Source organism: Cottoperca gobio, chromosome 6 (genome assembly GCF_900634415.1).
Source record: "Cottoperca gobio chromosome 6, fCotGob3.1, whole genome shotgun sequence".
Taxonomy (NCBI): domain Eukaryota; kingdom Metazoa; phylum Chordata; class Actinopteri; order Perciformes; family Bovichtidae; genus Cottoperca; species Cottoperca gobio.
In genome coordinates, this window is record NC_041360.1 from 3,585,176 (window position 1) to 3,608,644 (window position 23,469).

At 38.8% G+C, this 23,469-nt stretch overlaps 1 protein-coding gene across 1 annotated transcript in view; it reads right to left on the minus strand.

The window, feature by feature from the left end:
* The window catches only part of agbl1 (AGBL carboxypeptidase 1), a 130,766-nt gene that overhangs the window by 94,592 nt on the left and 12,705 nt on the right, over positions 1 to 23,469 (minus strand). Inside the window, exons 2-6 of the mRNA XM_029434166.1 lie at positions 19,727 to 19,800; positions 12,850 to 12,913; positions 11,300 to 11,446; positions 9,234 to 9,365; positions 8,354 to 8,447 (exon numbers count right to left, since the gene is read on the minus strand). Coding sequence (XP_029290026.1) covers positions 8,354 to 8,447; positions 9,234 to 9,365; positions 11,300 to 11,446; positions 12,850 to 12,913; positions 19,727 to 19,800 — 511 coding nt within the window. The remainder of the gene's footprint in view (positions 1 to 8,353; positions 8,448 to 9,233; positions 9,366 to 11,299; positions 11,447 to 12,849; positions 12,914 to 19,726; positions 19,801 to 23,469) is intronic.

Consider the following 23,469-nt stretch of genomic DNA (forward strand, 5'->3'; position numbering starts at 1 on the left):
TCACATGGCCCATGGATTGGTCTGACATGCTCTGCGTGGTGGTTTTGGAAATGGAGAGGCTATACTGGTGTTGGTATTGATCAGAGGTGTAGAGATCTACTCTGTCTGTAAGCTGATTTATTTCATTAACGCTCCCTGGTGACCCACAACTAAGTGATTCTTAATTAAGACTGTGTGTGTGTGTGTGTGTGTGTGTGTGTGTGTGTGTGTGTGTGTGTGTGTGTGTGTGTGTGTGTGTGCATACTGAGATGAAGAATGTAACTATGTCCAGTATAGTTTCAGCAGCAAGTAAACCAGGGTGTCACTAACAGCGGGCCATGACATCAGGGTTTATGCCATGTTCACTGAGGATAGTAAATACTACACTTCTTCAAATGGACAGCACACAGATGTGTTACTGTGATCATTTCTGTGCTATGAAAGATATCTTCCAAATCTGACAGTGCTCACAGTGCTCATGACACATATCAAAAGATATAGTTTTTGTTCACCAAGTATTCACCAAAAATATGCAAATAAGTTAAATTCAAACAATCTTTATGCCTAGTTAAAACAAAAGGTACTAAACAGGAATTGGAGTTCCAGTGCAGGTTATATAATGAGTAAACCACTACCTGAAGTAACTTAACTGTTTTGTTGTATGTGTAGTTTAGTAACGTGTGTCTTTATGTTGCCTCTTCGTTAAAAAAAATGGTATGACCAGCTATTATATATGTTCCCCTTTTGTTCAGTTCGTTATGTCGTAATGAAAGAGGAAGGAGACTTAATTTGAGTCCCGGATCGCTCAATCAAAAAATATAGCATCTATGGAAAGTGCATGGGAGGACGATCAAAGAGAATAGACTGATGGAAGATCGAAGAAGTCAACGAAGAAGAATTCCAAAACCAGTCACAATGAGTCTGAAACCCAGGATTTATTGAAAAAAGCAAACAAAGTTGTGTTGGGAGAACATCCCAGTGACAAGTCACATTCCAATGAAGCTCTTGAAAGCTATTGATTCAGAAATTAGGCTTGTTAAACAAGCAAGATTTTTGAGCAAAGGTAAATAGCTAATGTCGTTAAGCAAGGACAGAAACTGAAGATAAAGACCCTGAATTGAGTTCAAATTAAAGTAAAATCACAAGATATATGGAGGTATTAGTGGAATAAATCAGTCTTTAAGACATCACGAAATTCATCACAGGAGGTAAAGTGAGCATAGTAGATACCAGGTAGAACTAGATATCAGGGTAAAAGATTTGGTAGCTTTACTGTTCTCCTGCATTTTGAAAAAAGTAATGATTGGGTGCATGAGCTTTCCAGCCATCTCTGGCTGGAAAGCTCATGCACCCAATCATTACTTTTTATGTTCCCAAGCTGTATCTGCAAACAAATCTCAAACTTAAGAAAGTGAAAGTTATTTTTTAGTTTGAAACGTTATGGTCAAAGATAAGAAAAATAAATACAACATTTAGATTTTTAGGAATATGGTTTGATGTTTCTCACATGGGATTTCTTTTGTTTGCAAAATAGAAGATAAATGTTAAAAATGTTATGTTGCATTAAACATATTTATGTTGCTTTAATCAGGTCAGTTTGAGATTATGGTTGCATTTTATTTGGATCAGCTGCGTGCACATCCCTATAAAGGTTAGACAGATTTAAGCATTACGGTCGTGTTGTGGGGAAGTCAAATCAACGTCGCTGTCAGAACTTCAGGTGAAATTTAGGGAAATGCCTCCTCATCTGAGAAGGAAGCATTTAAACTATTATGTTTTATTGCTATAACTACATTTACATGTGTTGGAAAGGATATTGTTATTTCAGATAAAACTAAGGATATCATTAGTTTTATACCATACATTCAAGCAGAAATACATTAAATTTGCAAGCTCACGTGAACTCTATGAAAGGTACAGACATTATATACCATACCTACTGTATATTTGTGTTTGTACTGATGGGTTTAAAAACTCTGATAATGATGAAACAAGTTTTTAATTTTATATCCCAGAGCTGAATGGAAAGGTGACAAAGAGAATAAGTGACCATATAGCCGCAGCCTATATTCAGCTGAAATTATGACAAGATGTAGACACGATATTCTTTATAAAATATTGCAATCTCTATATAGAGGTATTAGGTTCGAATGTATGCAGTTTTTATGGGTACAAGGTAGGTCCAAGGGAATGAAACAGCATATCAATGTGCTCCAAAAATGGATTAAAAGCAACTTAAGTAGAGTTGGCAATGCCGATAAGTAAGGCAGAGACCACATTTTTAATTTGGAACAAAAAAAATGACGCAGCGGCAAAGGTTATGGGGTGGAAATACTAAAGGAACTCATTTGTATCTTGTCTCAAGCTCTGCACTATTTCACTTTGCATCTACCTGACACTTCTACCAGCTGAAATGGAAAGGAGTATCTGAACCACACAGCCTGATAAAAGGCTCCGTCTTGGGCCCTCTCCTCTGCCCTCTAAACTACTGCTATGCTGAAAACACAGCAATATCCCCTCCATCTGACACTCAGTGGAGTCATGCAGTCACGCATTGCTTTACGTGGCAGATATTTCAGAGTGGATTCCAACATTTTTTTTTTAATTGTTGTCTTTTCGTCTCTTTCAACCTTTGTTTTTACTGGAGCACAAATGGCTTATGACAGAGATACACTCATCAACATTGGAGAAGGAAGCCTGGTGAGTGCAGCGGACTTTGAGACGATCACTGCCCATGGCATCTTGCGACCACCCAGCAAGACCTGCCCAGACCAATCGCCACCAAGGGCGGAGTGACCGCCCAGGAGGAAAGGGAAGAGAGCCGAGAGGAAGCTAGGCTAACCCAGCTACGACCTATAAGGCTATTCGTCAAGTTTATTGTTGACGATTAGTTTGTTGGTCCGGGGTACCTCGAATCAATCACTCTTCTTCCTTCAAAATCCCATCAGCAAACAGACAGCCAATGTATTTTAAAGATGAGAAGAACGAGAATTAATTAATCATGAGATGATACTCATTTTGAGTTTCAGAAACGTTCTGGCACCAGTTAACAGTACTATGTATCATGAGTGGACAGCACATACCCCAATAAATACAATTGTTAGACTTTCACCTTGACAAATACCAGATTTTATAATTTGATATAAATTCAGTGGAACAGCAGTGTTATTTTTACGTGTCTTGTACAAAGCAGGTCAGGTGTTACATTGTGTTCAGATATAGTTTCACCAGTGGCGGGCCGTCAGGGCCAGCAAAGCCTTCTCTGCTGGCCTAAACATCATCAGAATATACATTTAATTTTTATATATTTCTTCCACAAATATGTATTAAATTATTCCCCATAGTCTATTCTCATAGACTCATTTCATAGCTTTCCTCTTGGTTGCGCTGCTTCCAGCCTCAGATCAAGATTTGGAGGGCTGGCCTTTATGTTAGAGCTTTTATCCAATCATATTTCAGTCATAATGTGTTGCCATGGTCCAAGAAATCTGCCCTGAGGCCTTCAGAATCAACAGTGCGGGCGCCTGTAGCTTAACGTGAACGGAGACAAAACTGTGGCGTTAACCAATCAGATTTCGAGTTGGGGACACCGGGGCCAGCTAGCAGGCGTACGATAACGTCAGCACGTTCAAACTGAACTTGAACAAGCTAATTTAGATTTCTACAAGCTGTTTTTGTTCAACCCACAATGGCTGAAGGAGGACAAGAGATCGATTTGGTCGCAGATATAATTACAACGCCATTTTCAAGACGAACTTTTCAAGAAAAGCTAGACATTGTGAGAAGAGAAAGGCCAACTCCGACACTAGCGAGTATCCATGTGTCCACTGCTTCTGCTGAGCGGTCATTCTCGGCCTTAAAGCGAATTAAAACTTATGGCAGAAATGCTACTGGACAGACTCGGCTTTCAGCATTAGCCTCCATGTCTATAGAAAAGGACTTATTGGTGGAACTGAAACGCACAGATAAACTGTACAACAGAGTCATTGAAGTCTTCTTGAGGAAAGAAAGGAGGATGGATTTTGTGTTCAAATAATCAGTTGTTTTGGTGAGTAACAAGCATTTTGTTTTTTGATAAATATATAAAATGTTTGATGCTTCTGCAAGAGATGTAAAGATGTGTGTGGCGCACTGGCTCAGCTGTGCAGTAAAAGTACTCCAGGAGACTTGTTGAATTGTTTTGGTTTAACCTTTATCAAAGTGGACATTCAAGGCTAGGAATACACTTTCACCACTGTCGCAAATATATCCTCATGAACAAATGCAAATTATTTGTTTGTTTTCTTTTATTTTCAACGAATAGTTTATGTGTCTTTATTCTTTATCGTCACGTTTCTTAAATGAAACTGCTTTAGGCGCGACAATGTGCTGTTTAGTGAACACACTTGATAAAGCTCACATACTTTTAGTGGACTTAATAAAACTTTGTAGACTAATCCCTTAAAAGCGGCTTTTATTTTTAAGTTTTGACAGTATCCAAGCGATCTTAAAGCTGGTAGTTTAACACTCTTAATTGTAAATGCAGATTTATTGATTATAAATGTTTTGGAAATATTAATATAACTCTGTTGTACTTGAATATGTTAAGATGATGCAACGCCCGGTTATACTGTGTTTCTGTCTAAATGTATAGTTTCTATAGCCATGGCGTCACAATGATGGTATTAAGAGGTGGAATAATTCAGGTAGGACTGTGTAGGACATCACTGAAGGCCTAGGTGGGAAATGCACGGCCCGCCACTGAGTTTCACATGATTTATTGAGACTCATACTGTTATCACATGATGTGTAAAGGCAGTTGATCAAACCCAACAGTAGTGACAACAGAAGCTCTCTTCAATACTTCTATTAAATGAATTTGTAGAAGGTCAGAGACATACGGTACAATCCTCTGCACATGCATGTGAGAGCAGCAAATCAGTAACTAAATACTGCCTGATTTTCTCTGCTGTTTGTATAGGCTCCTTCCAGCATGTCACTTTCAAATATTAAAGTGCTAAGCATCAAAAGTAAGAGACATGCTATAAAACAAATGATTTACTGCTGAATGCAGTGATGGTTGAACATGGTGTTGGATCGTGGTTGGCAGGCCTGTTTCCCCTCACAGAGGTCACTACATCTGCTGCCCCAGACAGACTGGCTTCTACTCACCATGATCAACGGAGAAACAGAATTTATTATGGAGAAGAATATTTATAGACTGAATTGTTCAAGATGTGATTTACACTGCCGTTTAGAAAGTGTCCAGGGTGTGCATGTGGTGCACAACATGTTCCGCTATGTTGTAAATAATAATAATGTCAGCAAATGGAAAGGTAACTGTGGAACCAGGAGGTAAATCAAAATGAAAATAGAAAGAACAATATGCACACTGTCTTTGTTTGCCATGGTTGAGTCTATGATGCATTATGGGTAGTATATCATATGAGTTATTAAAGGTGACATTAAGAGTTTGAGCATCCTTGCATTACAACCTATTCATGAATCAAAACCTGTCAATCAAATTGAAATACCTGCATTGCAGTCTGCAGTAGCTCAAACCTGCAACAATTTAAAGAGGATAGTAAGAAGTGCTGAGGTGCCTAGCAGTCTAACGGACAGGAGTAAGGGATTAAGTGCTGTTGACAGTTGAGAATAGATGGACAGATTTAGTTGTACAGCTGACTGACTTACTTTACTGCTTTAAAAGTGTGCACGGCAGCCAAGCGGCATATCTTACAGTTGCCATATCATAGCTATAATTGGATAAATCACTGTGACAGACATGTCTAACTGCCTCTCACTCTTAAGGGAAATAGCACATCTCCTGCCTCGTTGCTCTTATTACATCACAGGAATTCACAGCTGCCAATTCTAACAAATTATCCAAAGTAGCAGCTGCCTTTGAAATCTGGAATTCCAGAGTCTTCTAATTGTGTTAGAACAATTAACAGCTGGCTTCAGCATGAAAATGATACATAAAACTCACCCTGAAGGGCTATAAATGTGTGATGTCAGAGCATCCGATTCCCTCACACCATCGGGGAGTTTTGTGTTCACTTGTGGCTGGTCAGGAGCTGGTATGCCTGGCATCGAGCCCGGGGAGAGGCCAGTACTCCTGGTGCTCTTGGCATGCTCCACTTGGTATACTGGAGGATGCAGGCTATTTGAGTCAAATGCCATCAATTCTGACAGAGACGGATGGGAAGAAGACATACGATCCAAGAGGAGAAGGATGGTGGCTTACATAGGAGCTGGAGACTACGCATGAGTTCATGAGAAATGTTGTTGTGTTGAGACCAAGAATATATTTTATATAATGATGTTGTTTCCCTGTAAACTGTAATACTGCCATACTGTAATGCATTTCAAACAGTGACCCAGGCTTTCATAGCATCTAAATTATATCAAGCTAAAAGGAGTTTGATATGATAATAGTGGCCTCTATGATACAGTCTACGAACAAAACATGAGGGTTTTGAGCATTACCAGTAGTAAAGCAAAAATGTTTTTATGAATTGTGCATTTGTAATAATAACTAAGTCCGATAATTTCCCTGCAGCCTACCTAATATCATATAATATAATTTATGATTCTTGCATAACTGTGGAAAAATTGATTGCTTATTGATTTTTCATTTGAACCAAAAACTAAAAAGCTAAATTACCATGCTTTTTTCCTTTTTAGTTTTTTGTTTAAAACAAAAGAAAAGCGTGATATTTGTCGATTTACCCATACCCAAACTAAATTAAAATAACGGCCCGATTTTGGTTTTTGATTATTACTTTATTAATTTTTCTGTTTTGTATTAAAGAATGAAGAAAAGCAAACAGGTGGACCGGAAGTTTAAGTAAATATTTTGAAATAAAAGGATAGAATGTGCAATCTCGGAAACCATCGATGACGATAAGCATATTTCTGCATTCACATGCAGATATGTGTTTAGAAAAATTACCTTTAAAAAAAAGTGTAACATTATGCAAGCTCTGTGCATAACTTTATTCCACTGACTCCCGGTTTCTACTGTGTCAGTTAATCCAGTTTGTTTTGTTAATCCGGCTTGTTGCTGTATTACAATGGCATGTTTTTCACAACGCCTGTTAAATTTACCATTGATAAATGTCAACAATGTGGGAGAATTCAAAATAAATGAATTCATATTAGTCTGTATAAGAAGTTGCAAGTATAAAAAAGTTTAACGTTACAGACAATAAGTATAATTACTCACCCTTGTTATTGTGGCTGCAGGGGAAAGTACGTCGATAATTCTGTTCACGTTGTTGACATTTATCGATGGTAAATTTAACAGGCGTTGCGAAAAACATGCCATTGTAATACAGCAGCAAACTGGACACTGGATTAACCGACACAATAGAAACCGGAAGTCAGCTGAATAAAGTTATGCACAGAGCTTGCATAATGTTACACTTTTTATTAATTTCTATAAACACGTATCTTCATGTGAATCCAGAAACATGCTTATCGTCGTCAGACAGATTGTTTCTGAGACTGCACTTTTACAGTACAGCCATTCTATCCTCTTAACTTTTATTTTTAAATATTTACCAAAACTTCCACCTGTCTGCTTTTCTTTGTTCTTCAATACAAAATGGAAAAATGAACAAAGTAGGTATCAAAAAACTAAATTGGACAGTTTTTTGAATTTGGTTTTGTCATTTTTGATTTTTAGATTCAGACAACAAAGAAGGAAAAACGGTTTGGGCTTTTTTTCCTTTTTGGTTTAAAAAGAAAAAAAGAAAAAAGCATGGTATTTTGTTTTTTTGTTGAAAATAACAAACTAACAACCAAACAAACAACCAAGCAACCAGTCAAACTCAAAATGGTGTGATAATACAATATCTAGAGATCAAAATGAGCCAGAACTTTAGATTTATCATACACACCAATATTTGCATCTGAACCCACCACTGACCATTTGAAATAAATGGAAGGGGAAGAAGGTGAAGTACGTAAGAAGTAATTGGTTAGAATTTAGTTTTTTTGCTCATGTTAGCATTTCCAACCAGAAGCTATCAACAAACATCAACACGTTTTTGAATGTCATTGACCCACCTCTGTGGTCTGGTTCTGGGTTCTAGGAGAAGGATGATATTTCATGTTGTAGGTCAGCCAGGGGCCATGACCTCTGTCAGCTGTCATGCATTTGCACTTTAGGTGATACTTTCAAGCTAAGGCTAGGAGGCTAGCTTGGAAGTGATGACAGGGTGAACATTTTGTACTGTACTGTTGTTATATGTGTCCTTCAGTCAGTGTTATCCAGGGACTGTTTGTGACCACTTTCTCCAGAGCTGTTATTTTATCTTCGGCATTAGTCACAAGAGATATAGGGATGTAAGTGATCAGTTTCAAATGCAGGAAGCCTGAGTATACATACTTAATGGTGTACAGATGTTTGGTGGTATATGGAGGGATTAGGCGGTAGATGGTCTCCAGTCCATTGTTCTCTCCTATCAGGTTTGCTGTGGAAACTGTAAGGAGAACACATGACAAAATGAAAACATGATAAGTAAAAGGTGTAGTGTAATGTGTATAATTGTAATTGTATTGCTTTAAAATTAATACGCTTGTAATCATTATTTATTGATAAAGAAGTTTGTGGGCAGGCAGGACTTTAAGAAGTCCTGGAACCTATCGGCTAATGATCTGACCTCCTCTTTTGCTCTCCACACGGACTGTTTGCATGCATACAACCAAAGCCCACTCAATGCTAGTATCCCAGTAGGAACTACCTCCCTTCCTCATACACCTGTGCTACTTGCACCTACTCTTACGACAAAAAGTGCTTTTGGGCTGCTGAGCCCGTTTGGTGAATGACATGACCACTCCATATGTAGAATAATGGAATTAATAATGGAGTATCAGAAGTGAGACAGAGAATACAGTAGCTCACAAGCCAAAACAGTGTGGGCACCCCTGTTCTACTTGATATGTTTGGTTTGTTGCTTCTTCCTGGCATCTAGTTAGGTAGTCCGTGAACGATACTCAGACTCATGTGTTTGAGTGATTACCACACAATGATGTGACTGATGTATCAGATACCAGCCAGGCTCTCCCTGTATCATATAAACCACCAAGATTATAGGAAATGTTGTGAAAGGCAAATTATTAATGAATACAAAATCCGTGAAGCTGGAAGTATTGAGAGTAAGTAAGTGTGTTGAGTGAAAGTGAAGCATAAATAATTTTGGTTGTGTGTGCGTTTGCGCATGTGCGTGTGTGTGTGTATGTGTGTGTGTGTTTGTGTGTGTGTGTACCTGATGAACAGAACACTTGGATCACCCAGAGGCATGCTGCAGCCCTGCTGGCGTGTTGGACGTTCTGTCTGAGCAGATTCAGAGTCAGCAGCACAGCTCCAGCCTCCTCTGCTTTCATACCTATACGACGGTCTGCAGAGACACAAATATTAAATGAATACATAGAAGTGGTGTGCAACATCTGAAAGCTGCGAACTTCAGCTCAGCACTGTGTGTCAAGTCATAAATCAGAAAAAAATGTTTAATGTTTAATTATTTATTTAAAATAGATTGTGAAAATGTTTTAGAACATTATGATTAAGGAATATAATGACCATCAAAAATGGTCAAAAATCCCACCTACATACCCATATAGACACCAAGACCTTGAGGAACAGCATAGAGTAATTCATACTGTGAGTTGGTATCAAACTTTTGAGATTTGGAGATTTCTGTAAGAATTTAAGATTTTGAACGATTGGATGGCGAGCACTTCTGTCCTGGAAACTGTTCAGAAACCCCCATATTGTTCATAAAATTAGGAAATCCATACATCCACTGAATTCCCTTCATCTTTAGTTGGTGGATGTAAAGTTTTATGAGGCTGCAGCTCATTTTATACAGCAAAGTCAACTTTCAAAATATGGTCTCACGACATGAAATGGATACTATGGGGACTCACATCATCACATATGAAAACAATTTGGCTCATTAAATCCACAAGAGTCTTGGCTTTCCATTGATATCCAATTATTGCAGTTCTAATACAGTATGATTTTTGCCTCAAACTGCATAGGATTAGCATAAAGTGGGCATGTTTGTAAAGGGGAGGGACGTGTATACCTATAGATTCCATTAGAGTTGAGAGATCAAGTACCCCTTTGAAATTTGGAGTGATATTTAGCCTACTTCCTGACAAGCATGACATGGTTGGTACAATGGCTTCCTCTAAAAAGACAGTATGTTGGATTTGCATTGATATTTAGAGTTGAGACATGATTACATGGCTTGCATTTGCATTTCTGAGGTCTAGTTGTCGTGTATTGTAGTTGGCATTTCTGAGTATAGTGTTTGGGTTTATTTGTCGAATATTGTGGGCTCTACTATCTTCTATTGGTCAGATAATGTGTAGTTGGAATGCTATGTGTGAGGCTCTATTACCAAAAAGATGCCAGAGGTTACATTATGTCCTGTTCCAGCTGATTAAAACAACTGTGCTCTGTTGTATCTGCGGTTTGGTTAAAGGCACAATGAGTAGGATTTCGCTGTTGTGTTTGTAAACACAATATTCACGAGAAGCCACGCCTCCTGGCCATGGTTAGGGTGCTCTCCAACCCCAGAATCACTCTCGTTTTGGAACAAACTTTATCTGTTTAGCGTTTCACCTCGCTATATACACTTTTTTCTTCGGCACTGTGTCCGCCATTTACAGACACCACCACACACTTCTAGTGGGTCACAAGTGATGATTGAGAGGGAGTGTCACGCCGAGGAAAAGGTGAGGACCCAAATGCAGTACAGCAGACAAGGATTTAAATGAAAAGTGAGCTTTAATGAAACAAAGCCGAAAATACAAAAGCGAACAAGCAAAACAACAGAGGGTAAGGGCTATAACAATACAAAAGGTAAAAAAGTCAACTGAACACACAAACCAGGAAGACACGAGGGAACACAGCACAAGGGGGTACGAGAAAACATCCAACAATAAGGGCGTAACATGAAATGACGAACTGACAAGGAAGACTGGGACAGACAGGGTTATACAACACAGAAACTAATGAAGGGAGACACAGCTGGGGGAGAAAGGCAAGGACACAAGGGCAGGGTGAATGGACACAGGAGGATCAAATCAACAATCACAAAGGGAGGGAAAACACACAGACAGGAAGTACAACTAGACATAACACGAGGGGAGTGAACCTTTACAAAATAAAACAGGAAACAGAAAGTACAACCAGATTGTGACAGGGAGAATCTGTACATTGTTATTTTAAGAAAATCCTACTAAATGTACCTTTAAAGAGTCAAACATTTGGATTTTCATCCATCATCATATTTTTGCTATTTATCTTTTCATCCATCCTCACCTCTTTGTCCAACTTTAGCCAGCAGGTGCAGCAGTGGTAGCAGAAGGGTATAGTTGGGACTGAAACTACGGCCAGTGTTGACCAGTGCAGTGAGCAAGGCCTCACTGCCACCTTTACTGATCATATAGTGGATACGACGATCCGTACCTGAACACAGAGAAATACTGATGTTTCCCCTGCAGGAAAATAATCCACAGAAGCAAAACAACTGCAAACTAAACTAAGCTTTGTTAGGCAGAGAAAAACAGTTTGGTTTGGAACGAATCAAGAGTTGTTGTTGTTGTGCTCTGTAAGTACATTGGATTTGAAACAAAACAGGGTTTATAATGTTAAAGTATTGACTTTCTGGCACGTATCCAAAAAAAACACTGACCATGCTCTCTCATTTATTTGGTCTTTAGCACTAACTCTCTTGTTATTTCACCTTCACCTCATTCCCCTCACCTGCTCCTTCCCGCCCTTTCTTCACCCGCAGCTCCTTCATCAGACCCTTTTACCAGTCCAGATTGTCTATTGTTACTGCTTCTCAGTTCCTGTTCTACCAGACCTGCCTATCTTCCCAGACATTGCCTCTGCTGCCTGCCCCTCATCAGATATGTTTGCTTCATTGACTGATTTCCTGGTATCTGTGTTTTACCTGCTTGACAGAACTGAACTTCTAGGTTCACTTCTGCCAGTTTCATCAGGAAAAGGTTACACTTTCAGCCTTCATTTTAGGGATTTTCATTCCATATCAGATGGCGAGTGTAGGGATAACTCTGCTACACCGAGTGTAGACACCAGAAATTAAAAAAGCAAAGACTTTAACATGTGACTTTAACGTCAGTGACGAGATGTCTGTGGAGCGATGAAGAGACTGTAACATTTCTCACATTAATACATGAAACTAACAGAAGAATCCAGCTTTGACTGGAGAATCAACTCCATTAACTGTTCATCTCCCCCGACAAATGGACTAACACTAGTTTAAAGTTCAAGTTTCAAGTTGTATTTGGGTGTGTCTGTGGGTCTGGAGGTTGAGAAGCAATACCATTCAGAAGTTAGTAATGTGCTGCCACAAAGCTTGATTGTGTCCAGTGAGATGTCTAAGAGGACTACTTTATGTTTCCATCATTGTGTGATAATCACTCGAAGACATGAGTCTGAGTAGCGTTAACGAACTACCTAACTAGATACAAACCAACCTATCAAACTGCTCCACTCCTCTGTTCTCTGTCTCCCCACCAGATTGGACAATTCTGCTAATTTCTCACAGTAATTTGTCATATTATTATTGTATTTTCTTTATGCGTCTTTGAATTTCTAGAAAAGCGCTATACAAGCAAAATGTATTATTATTATTATTTATTTATATTATTATTATTTATATTAGAATAGTTTATATATATTTCTTTCTTTATCTTACTGTGTATAAACCATCATACATTAAAACAAATTCTGATTCTAATTTTAAACTGTCCCTTAGTTTATTCCTGGAGAAAATACTTGGTCCTTTACATGATATTGCCATATCAAATGCAGTTAAGGGGTTAGAGCTGATCTGAGTTTACCAGCAGAGAGAAGTTCATCCAGGACATTGAGGATATTTAAGGTGCTCTCCACATCCCCTGCATTCTGCAGAGACAAGAAAACAAAAACAGAAAATATTCAATGAACGGAAAAGGCAATGACAATACATCAATCAGAATGTTGTATTGTCTGTGGCCATATAATCCACATTATTGTACTGAAATGTACCCTTTGATAGCGACTGTATGAATAAGTTATTTTGTTTGTTTGTAGCTTTATCACATATTCAAGGAATGAATGGGGCCACAAATATCTACCATGATGGGACCTCACAGGCCTGTGTGAGCCCAGCCAATCCCCACAACAAGAGATCCAGGTCCACAAAGGTGTATCTGATGTCTCATTTATTCTACATGCTGATGTAGTCTCAAAATAGTCTCAATGTGACTGAAGGTGTATTGGTATATACAGTATATGGCTGATTAATATGGCTGCTGCTTCAAGAGAAATCTTTGAGGGTGGCCAAACATCACCCTCATTAAAATGTGTGTTGTATGAAGAGGCCTGTTTACATAGGGACAAACAGTGCAGAGTTGTGTAATGAGAGATACTTGCTAACACAGAGGTAACAGTATCTCTGATTAGTTATATAAGTTATGTCAAATGTACATAGTAACCATGCTGCCTCCTACTGCTGCAGCCAACTAAAAAGCCGAGCACTTTGCTTTGGGTCATCATGTCTCAGACAGGGCCTGGTGACATGGAGTCCTTCAATCTAATGTGTGTTAAAGAGAGACTGAAGGTGTTGGTGTGGGAGTGTTGTTTAAAGGTGCAATGTGTCATTTATTTCCTCAAAATATCACTGTGGATGGAAAGTAGAAAATGCCCATTCTGTCTACAACATAAGAACTTTGATTTCATAGGTGAAATAAAGAGTCAAATGATGGATTTATATTAACCTACACATCAAAAATGAAGCTTAGAGCCTCTGGTTTTTATCTGTTACAGACCCAGTCAAAATATTTCATATTTTATTGAATATATTTATTTTTCTCACACATGAAATCTTTCACAATAGGCTTTTGGTATATTCAGGGTTTATACTCTAGCCCTTTTTGTCTGAAGACCACAGACCCTGATTTCCTAAATAACATAAATGATATTGATATTTTGACTCTGTTAGAAACGCGGCGTGGATCTGATTGAGTTAATCAATGTCACACACAGTGCCGTCAGTGGAGCTGAGCGCAGAACACCGTAGTGGAGACTCAGGAGGAATAATAATCTGGCTCAAAGCTGATATCAACCAATCAACAACTGTCAAAGAAGAAAAAAATACATTTGGCTGAAAACATATAAACACATATGTCTTTGTGAGGTAGATATATATCTGTCTACACCCATCTATCAGAGTCACCATACCATAAAGAAGAGTTCTACAGCTCCCTACACACAGAGATATGTCACTTTCAAGCCAAAGGCAAAACACTTCTGTGGACTTTAATGCACGGACAGGTTCAGAACTGTAAATACCACACAGTCACCTATAGCCATGAGGAATAACCTTGACAGAACAATTAATAGAGATAGGAAAGAGCCTCAGGCCTGTAAATGTTAGCTGAAAGGGTCAGAGGAGACAGTTTCAGATCACAGCCAGATTATTATTTACTTGAAAACAGCCCAGTGACGAACAATTGTACACACTTTCAATTCAAATGAAATAAAACATGCAATAAACACATTAAACAATTCACGCTACCAAAATAACTCTTAAAGTGTGAAGAAAATCTTCCAAAAAGCTGCACTTAATGCAAAGCTTAGAAAAACCAAATCAAAATGGTAAACCAAAAACCTCCAACATAACCCAACGCTGGTGCATGGATACTTTGAAACTCTAAAAAAGTACAAACAGAGCACAAAAGATACGCTTGGTGAGATTGAGAATGCAGTAGACCAGGGTCAGTTCTCAGACATGTTGAGAAGTTTAGAAACTACAAAGCCACAACAATTAGCAATACAAGAGACATCTGGGGAAACGATTTTAATAAGCTCTACAAAAGTACTGAACATAAATCAAATTAAAACAAAGTTAGAAAACCTTGAGTAACATGACCTGACCATCCTGGAACAATACTGCCATAACAGGGCCTCGGAGGTACATTATAAGAAAACCCAAGTTATGATATATTTAAATATATAATATCATATTATATATTGATAAAAGAGTTGCACCATTTTACTTGGAATAATACACAAATAAAACACAAAAAAACATTATGCTTACCTCGGTCTCACCATATCTGCAAATTTCAATATGGCAATAAATGCCCTCAAAGGAAAAGCACGCAGGGCCCCGTATGCATTCAAAACCAAGTTATACAACATTGACGCAACAATTAGAATCTGTGCAAAAATATTTAATAACGTAATTATACCAATAGCTTTATGTGGAAGTGATAGTAGAGGCACTACACACTGAACTCTGTCAAAGAACTGTCAAAAGAACGGCCAATGGAAAACACCAAATACTGCCTGCCAAGCAGAACGTTTCCTGTCGATGTTAAATATACAAAAACATGCAATAACATTCTGGACACATCTAAAGTCAAGTCCAAAAGACAAGCACTAAAAACCCAAGAGCTGAACCCTGAAAACAGTCCCCTCAGTCAGCTGATGATAAATAGTGATGCGAGATGAAGCTTCATGAAGCATTGAAGCTTTCCATCCAATTGGTTTGCACATGTGCCAAAGCTTCATGGTGCTTCATTTGCTCTACTGCGCCATCAAGTGGACAATAAATGTAAAACCGGCGAAGTGCAAGGCTGCAGTGGATGTAAAGTATCTTTGCCCTGAAGATTCTTTAACGCACATATAAGACTGAATATAATGTTTTATCTAAAAATAAAGATTGACGTTATTACGTGTTATTGAGAATAGAGTACCTGGAAACAAATGTGGGCTTTTTACGCCTTCAATGATAGTGCAGTTTAAGATTGGACAGAGAGAAGGGGAATGACATGCAGCAAATAGCAGCAGGTCTGTTTCGAACCCCGGGCCGCTGCGGCAAGCATTTGAATGTGGGTCGCCTGCTCCACGAGCTGCGCCACTAGGGATGTGTAATGTACACGTTGGATGTACATTATCTTTTCAACAGATTTAGATTTGGTATCTTTACTTGCTCACAAGGAAGATGATGCTGGCATGCATAACAATTGTTTCGCTAGTTGGCTGGCTCCATAATGATCCAATACAAACGCAATACCAACAACTCAACAGCAACAATGCATACTACGACAACAACAACACACACATTCGTGGTTATATAAAGTGTTGATTATGAGGAGGCTCAATTGCGGTTCGCTCCCCCTTATATTTTGAATCGCACGCCAAACCCGCGAACTTGTTGCTGAATCAGTCACGTGGTACGGCAGGTTCGCGAGGACGTCATCACATACGTCATCAACACAAGCCTCGATACGTGCTTCACAAAAATCTTCCACGATTACTCGACACACGCTTCGAAGCCTCGACACGAAAGGACACATCACTAATGATAACGCTAACCAACCAGGCTCCCATCAGCACTGATTCAAAACTACACCTCAGAATAAAAGTCTTTATGAACCAATCAAAATATCTATATTTAGTCACTAAGAGATCTTCTCATTGCAAGAGGTCCTTACAGTAAGCCAGGACAACGAAATTTCATTTGAATTGTACATTGTATAATCTCTAAATGACAATAAAGTTTTTTGATTGATTGATTTGATTGATTGATTGCTTCTCTCCTTTCCTTTATTGTTTCCTCTAGGATAAGTCAATAGCTGTCTTTCAGTATAAAAACTAAAGGTCACACAGGGATAATCCACTACAAAACACCTCCATTCATAGTGTCATTAACTTTACATGCAGTATCTCTCTTTGCTGTCTTAAGTGCCCAGGTGGTGGTAGTGTACTCACAGTTGCAGTTACATGCTTATCGTTGTAATACAATATCATGGCACACAGTGATGTGCTTTGAGTCATGTCGAGTTTCCGCCCGTAAGCTGTCTGTCTATAGATAGAGCTATCAAAGTCTATCTATAGAGATGTACACGTTCTCTCCCCTCTCACACAGCAGTGTCAGAGCAACAACACTCACATTGAGTTATCATGTTGTGCCCCAGCGATGATATGCATTTGCTATCTTTACAATGATTCCTGTTTCAATCATATCTTATGTGCACACATGTGGGTTTTCCATCATAGTTGTGTTTCACTTGATATTCCACTTATTCAGCACACCTGCAACTGTCATTGACTGCTCCCTCCCTTGTGCCCCTTCTACCACGGTTTGATCCACAATCTCTGCCCTCAAGTACACACAAGTTCTGAGCAGCCGCCAGCTATCAGAATGCATCTACCGAGTGTTGTCACTAAAGGACTCCTCTCAGTCAGAGGTCGCACAGGGACAACAGTGATATGTTTTAAATAATTCACTTAACTTTAAGGCATCTGACACAATATGTGGTTTCACTGCAGGAGCAAATTAAACTGGCATGAGGCTTTTGCCTCGGTTTAACTTTGATGGACAGCAAAGCTTCGTGACTTCGCTGACAGCTGAAGGGGTGCAGAGTCTTCAGGAGTAAGAGATTATCATAAGCGTGACCCACCAGCAATTAACACTAGTCTGAGTCCTGTTTCCCCAAGTCTCTACAGAAAAGCGGGTGTTTGCAAAGTTACCACGGCCCATCAAGTCATGATGGCCAAATTCATTAGAAATCTACCGGAATTTCCTCTAAGGTTCGAGGATCTTAGTTGTCATCGTTATACTAATAATCACTTGTTTATGGAATGATGGTGTTCGTGGTTAAAAGAAATCAACATTAACTGTCTGTAGGAAGATCGAAGTTGTGTTAGCTGCTGTTGTTTTCCTTCTCAGAATCTGCCAATTACTGCTGTGACCAGAACCTTTCAGAGTAAAGCTCACAGTTCTTTCAGGCCCTCTCAATGTTGTGGAGAGACCAAAGGATATAGTGTTATTCATACATTTATATCACCCCACGTACAAAGGCTCCAGTGTCAACCACAAACCACATTATGAGAACCTGATATACAGCATATGCTAAATGGATTAGGTTTGATGCACAGTTGATAAATGTTTGCTACAGCAATAACCCTACGCAGACCTACTTAAACATGTATTAAAAAAAATACATACATACATATTTGAAGCTATCCTTGAATTGTATGTATATAAATGTATTATAAATGACTCATTCTTTTATTTCTTTCCTTTTAATGATCTAATTTCTCTGTAATGGAATACATGTGTGTTTATTGCCAAATGATGACGTGCCTGTCCTACATTCAAGACAATCTTGAAGCTGGTGTTACAGTCGTTTCCCTCTGCCATGACCTTGGCAAAGATTAGTGCTGAGTTCAACTTCATACACAAGAAAAATTATTTAATATCCTCCGCTAGTCAGCTACTTTGTGTTTGATACATGGAAATGCTGTTAAATTTAGACTACTGACAACATGTGCCATATGTTACGGGCTATCCACCTACCCAGCATGCAATTAAGTCATTAAGCATTAAATCAAGCAGAGTGTAGCTTAAAATAAGGAAAATGGTTAATTGGCATAATGATGCTAACATTGTTTATCGGACCAGACTGGATAATTAATTTGAATAAAAATGATGTTACTCAAACATGTTTCATTCATGCTAAAGAAGTGTATAACAAAGGGAACTCAGATACTAGTAAACATTAAGCTTTAAGGTTCATTCTTGACCTTGGAAAAAGTAGTTTGACAAAAACATCTTAAGTCATAGTTTACTTACTAGGGGGCTTACTTCTGGGGCTTTCAGTCACATCTTATGGCCTTCATCGGCACATGGAATTTGCTCTGTGGTCATACAAGATGTGGCTGAAAGCCCTAGCAGAAAAGTATAGTACATCGGGTTAAAACTAGCTGCTACATGACTTTCCTAAATTACAAAAAATATATATTTCTTCACTTTCCTCCAGTGGTAGTAAACCACACATACATAGTTTTGTTTTTTACAGTCATTTACATAATTTATGAAATTATTATTATTTATAGTTAATATACATACTAGATTTCTGTCTCCTCTCCAATACATGAAGGTGAATGAAATTGTATTTGTGAATAAACAGTCTCTGAGTAACATTTCTCAAAACCTGCACAGCAGCATTACAGCTGTGACTTCTGTCATGGTCCAATCAGAAGGATGTTATGAGTCTTTGCTTTTTAAAGAAAGAAAAGATGGACTCCACTTGGTAAAACTTATAGTCAGAATGCCACATTGTCTCTTTCACAGTAACTATATGGAAGTACTGTTATTCAAAGTATTCCTTTTGTAGTACTTCTAACTCTCTCGAGTATTCTAACACTCTTCCCATTCTTGGTATTGATAATGCTAGAGGTCAACTAACAAGGAACACACTGTATTCTGAACTCTGTTTTGACTTGCCAATGGACTAAAGATACATATTATGTTAAAACTATAATCTGGTACACTGCATAAAATGTTGACATTTATGTTTTAACCTGTACATGGTCCCTTTTAAATCAAATAAATCAAATAGTACAATTAAATGTTGCAACAACACATTCCATAATGTACTGAGGATATAGGATTCATGTGACTATGGTCTCATCACTTAATGCCTATGATGGCTCATATTACAATCTTACATTCTGTGCATTGCATTAAATCGAATTCATCATGTATACTTTATGACGTTTATGAAAAAACGTTGTTGCTAACGTCAGTGCAAAAAGAAGATAACTACTAATTAAAAAGTAAAGAGCCCAAAACTCAACAACAACTCAGCCATGTGGTTAGTTCTGCAGCATTGCATTTAAAAAAACATGTAGAATACTAAACAACACACTGTGGATCCCTACCTGCAGAGTGGAGAGGAGGACCTCTAAGCCGCTGGACGAGCTCGAGGAGGCTGTCATAGCTGGACGAACTCGTTCTGTGCCGGACAGACAGACAGACAAAAACACAGGCAGACAGAATGATACACAGACTGTTAAACAGACAGACAGAAAAGTAAACTAACTATTAAACAGACAGACAGACCTGTCAGAGGAAATCCAAAGTGCGTCCTCACCACTGGGTATCGAGCGTCACACACACATGAGACTTAAAGCATCTGTCTCTCTAGTTTCTCTTTTACACCAAGACAGACACACATGCAGTATTACTGCTTTGTCTCAGGAGAGAGAGTGACAAGGAGACTCCCCCCGACTTCACTTGGCTGGGAATAACTACCAGGGCCAGGGAGGGTGTGTGTGTGTGTGTGTGTGTGTGTGTGTGTGTGTGTGTGTGTGTGTGTGTCACTGTTGCATGCATGTATATTCAGTTTGTGTACAGCAGTGTGTGTTTGTACGTGTTTTACCGAGGTTTTTTTTTACCGTCTTGCCGAACAACACAAATACAAAATAAAGAAATATAATTATTTCTTGGAGAAATGTGTTTTTGTAGGAAAAACTAGCAAAGTTTCTTTGTGCAGTTTTCCATCTTGCTTTTCATGTTCTTGAACACTATTACATACATTTACATAAGTAAAAGCGATTATATGTGTGGGTAGTGTGCGCCTGTGCAAATGTAACCCAATCCCTCCAGGATAAAGCGCTCCAGAAAACATTTGTGCTGCAGTGTTGAGAAAGGCTACCACTATAAAAAGGCCTGGCAGCTGTAGGACACACAATATATTTAGTGCTAGACTTTAATCAATAAGGTTTCTGATCACCAAACTCTAATATCAAGTATTCATTGAGAGTGTTATACCATAAACCTTTATAATAAATTAATTAGGACCTTAGGACCTATTACTGTACCACAATGGTTCCAAATTGGAGCATGGCGGAACGTTTGGGAAACAGAAAAAACATCACGCCCTCCACTGCACTGCGTACCAATTAAAGTTTTATCAGCCACTTAACGTGTGGACGGCCCGCCGGCGGGCCCACGGTGCATTTTTTAGAGAGGTTGTATCTTGCCCTGTGTTGTTTACAGTCCGCCATGATGGAGTTGTTACGCAATGCCACATGTCGTTAGAAAGCTTAGAATCTCGTCTATGTAGTGAGCAAAACTGTTTTGAGATCAAAATTACAATAGCAAGTACAGTAGTCATCTCACACAAGCAAGCACACTCACAATCAAACCCATAACTTTGAGCCAACTCACCTATGAAGTCTCATCATAATCCAGTAATAATCCAAAAGAAACACTTCCTGTGTCATTACAGAGGTCCAAACAATCGTTTCCAGTAAAAATATATCCATCATGAACATCGTCACGTTGATAAAAGCCCACGAACAGCTGTTGCAATCTTTGAAATCAGCTAATCGATGTGTTTATTTTTGCGATGAAACTCGGTAAAATTAGCATGTATCAAGCTATTAGCGTTATTTTGATATTTGCTAACGGGATGCTGAACTCTGACCTTTCGATTGACACTTCATTTGAGCCAATCGGAGCTTGCATTATCTACAGCCATCAAGAGCCAATGAGCGTCAACTTGATAAGGAAGTGCAGCAGCAGCCAGTCTCCCGGTGACTCTCATATCGTGTAGCCAATGAACTGCTGGAGCTTTAGACATGTGACACACATGGTTTTATCTTTACAAATGTTATTTCTTCATAATTGTATTTATTAATTAGAAAATACAAAATAAACACAAATATATTACACTTTTTTTTGTTTATACTTCACTTACTTTGTGTCATTACTACTGACAGGGAATATTGGGTATATAATAGTTATTTATGGCCTTTTTATCAATAAATATTATAATATCTCCAAATGCACAGCTTGTGTACGCCTGGTGTTACTCTTAGAAAAACCTGTCTAATAAGTTAAGTGTTTGTCCCTTTTATCTGAAATGTTAACCTGAACTTGGTAACACTTGGTGCTATGTTCATATTGTGTTTTCCAGCTCGGGACTACCAGCTATACACATCTTCAGGCATCTTTTTCAACAACAAACTTCAGGCGGAGTGTATTTTCTTCAAATTCAGACCACTATTACTAAGTGCCAGAAGCACTTGGAGTGATTCAATAAGAGAGTTATCTTTTGAATGAGACCAAAATCATGCAACTGGTGCAAATGGTTGAAGAGCAGCTTTCAATTTACTTTGGGTATGTCGTTTGTAGGTATTTTCGGGTAAATACCCCCACACTGTAAGAGGTTTTTAACAACATTAGAGTAATTATTAACAAGCCAAGCTGATTATTATTCTCATTGAAATAACATAACCAAGAATATGAAGTTCATGACTCCTTTCACGTTATAATTAGTTACTGTTTCGTGTTCAACCTAAACAAAGCTTTTTTGACACAAAAGGCTCAAGGCTTTTGAACAAATCTTCCCAACCTGCTTGTTGTGAGAACACTTGTGTATTGTTCCATATTAATGAATTCAACTTTAGTTCCACTGTACACGTTCCCTGTAAAGCCTTTGGCCGCAAGGTTTGAGAACCACTGTTGTACCCGATAATAGCACAAAGCTTACCAACAGTCAACATGCTAAACTTACTGCTACTTAACATAGCCTGTGCTTAAGTGTAAGTGCAGATTGAACACTGGAGCCAGTGAACTATTGTGTACTGACAATACTACTCACTCCAACTGTGGCAATTTCAAGCAGCACAGGAGCTAACACAAGCTAAAATAATGCTATTTGCCATCTCCAAAAAAAGTTGAACTTGTTTCTAAAGCTAAAGATCCAATGTCTGTATCAGGTGGAGAACACACCAGAAATAAAGCACAGTGACTCTAGAACCAAATAACAGTGTGCAGTTGTGCTTATGCTGGATGTGGATGTAGACTTATTTTGTCTTTTTCAACATTGAGACATGTCCCAGCATGGAGAGCACAGGTGTAACTATAACCTGAACAGTGGCTGCGTTCCATCTAACGTTAGGTTTGCCAGTTCCAGGCTTGGTATTCATAATTTTCTCATGACATCATGGCTCTATTGAAACCCCCACAAGGAGTGCAAAACAAGGCTGCCCGACACTGCCCGACAACGACAGCTCAGCTTTCACCACACTGTTAGCTAAAATGTCTGAGGGTTAGATAGATAGTTTAATTATTAAAACATTTGTGTGTCCCTTAATAAACACAACGATCATGGGCTAAATGTCAAACCATGGTCGAGCCGAGGGATTGCATATAGCTCAGCGTTTTTGCACCCACTTTGAGGGGCCTGACCTGGCATCTGACATGGCGGAGCTTAAACACAGCCTCATGCCACCTACCTCACTCACCTTTAAAGACAGGATGTGCTAAACCTGCTCAAAGCCACTCCAACCAAAAATGTCACTCTACCTGATGGGCATCTGTGACAGGACCCTCAAGCACTGTGCCAAGCAGCTCAGCGGGGTCCCTCTGCCATGTAAAACCTCAACCATCTTCCCCATCCTCAAGAAGGACAAGGCTTGGTCCCTCACAGAGCACAGGCCCATTATTCTTATATCTTTTGTCGTCAATCAATCAATTACATTTTATTTATATATATATATAGCTTGATGTCACACATTACAAATGTGGCTCAGGGGGCTTTACAATCTGTACAGCATAAGACATCCTCTGTCATTAAACCCTTGCAGTGGACAAGGAAAAACTCCCCCCAAAA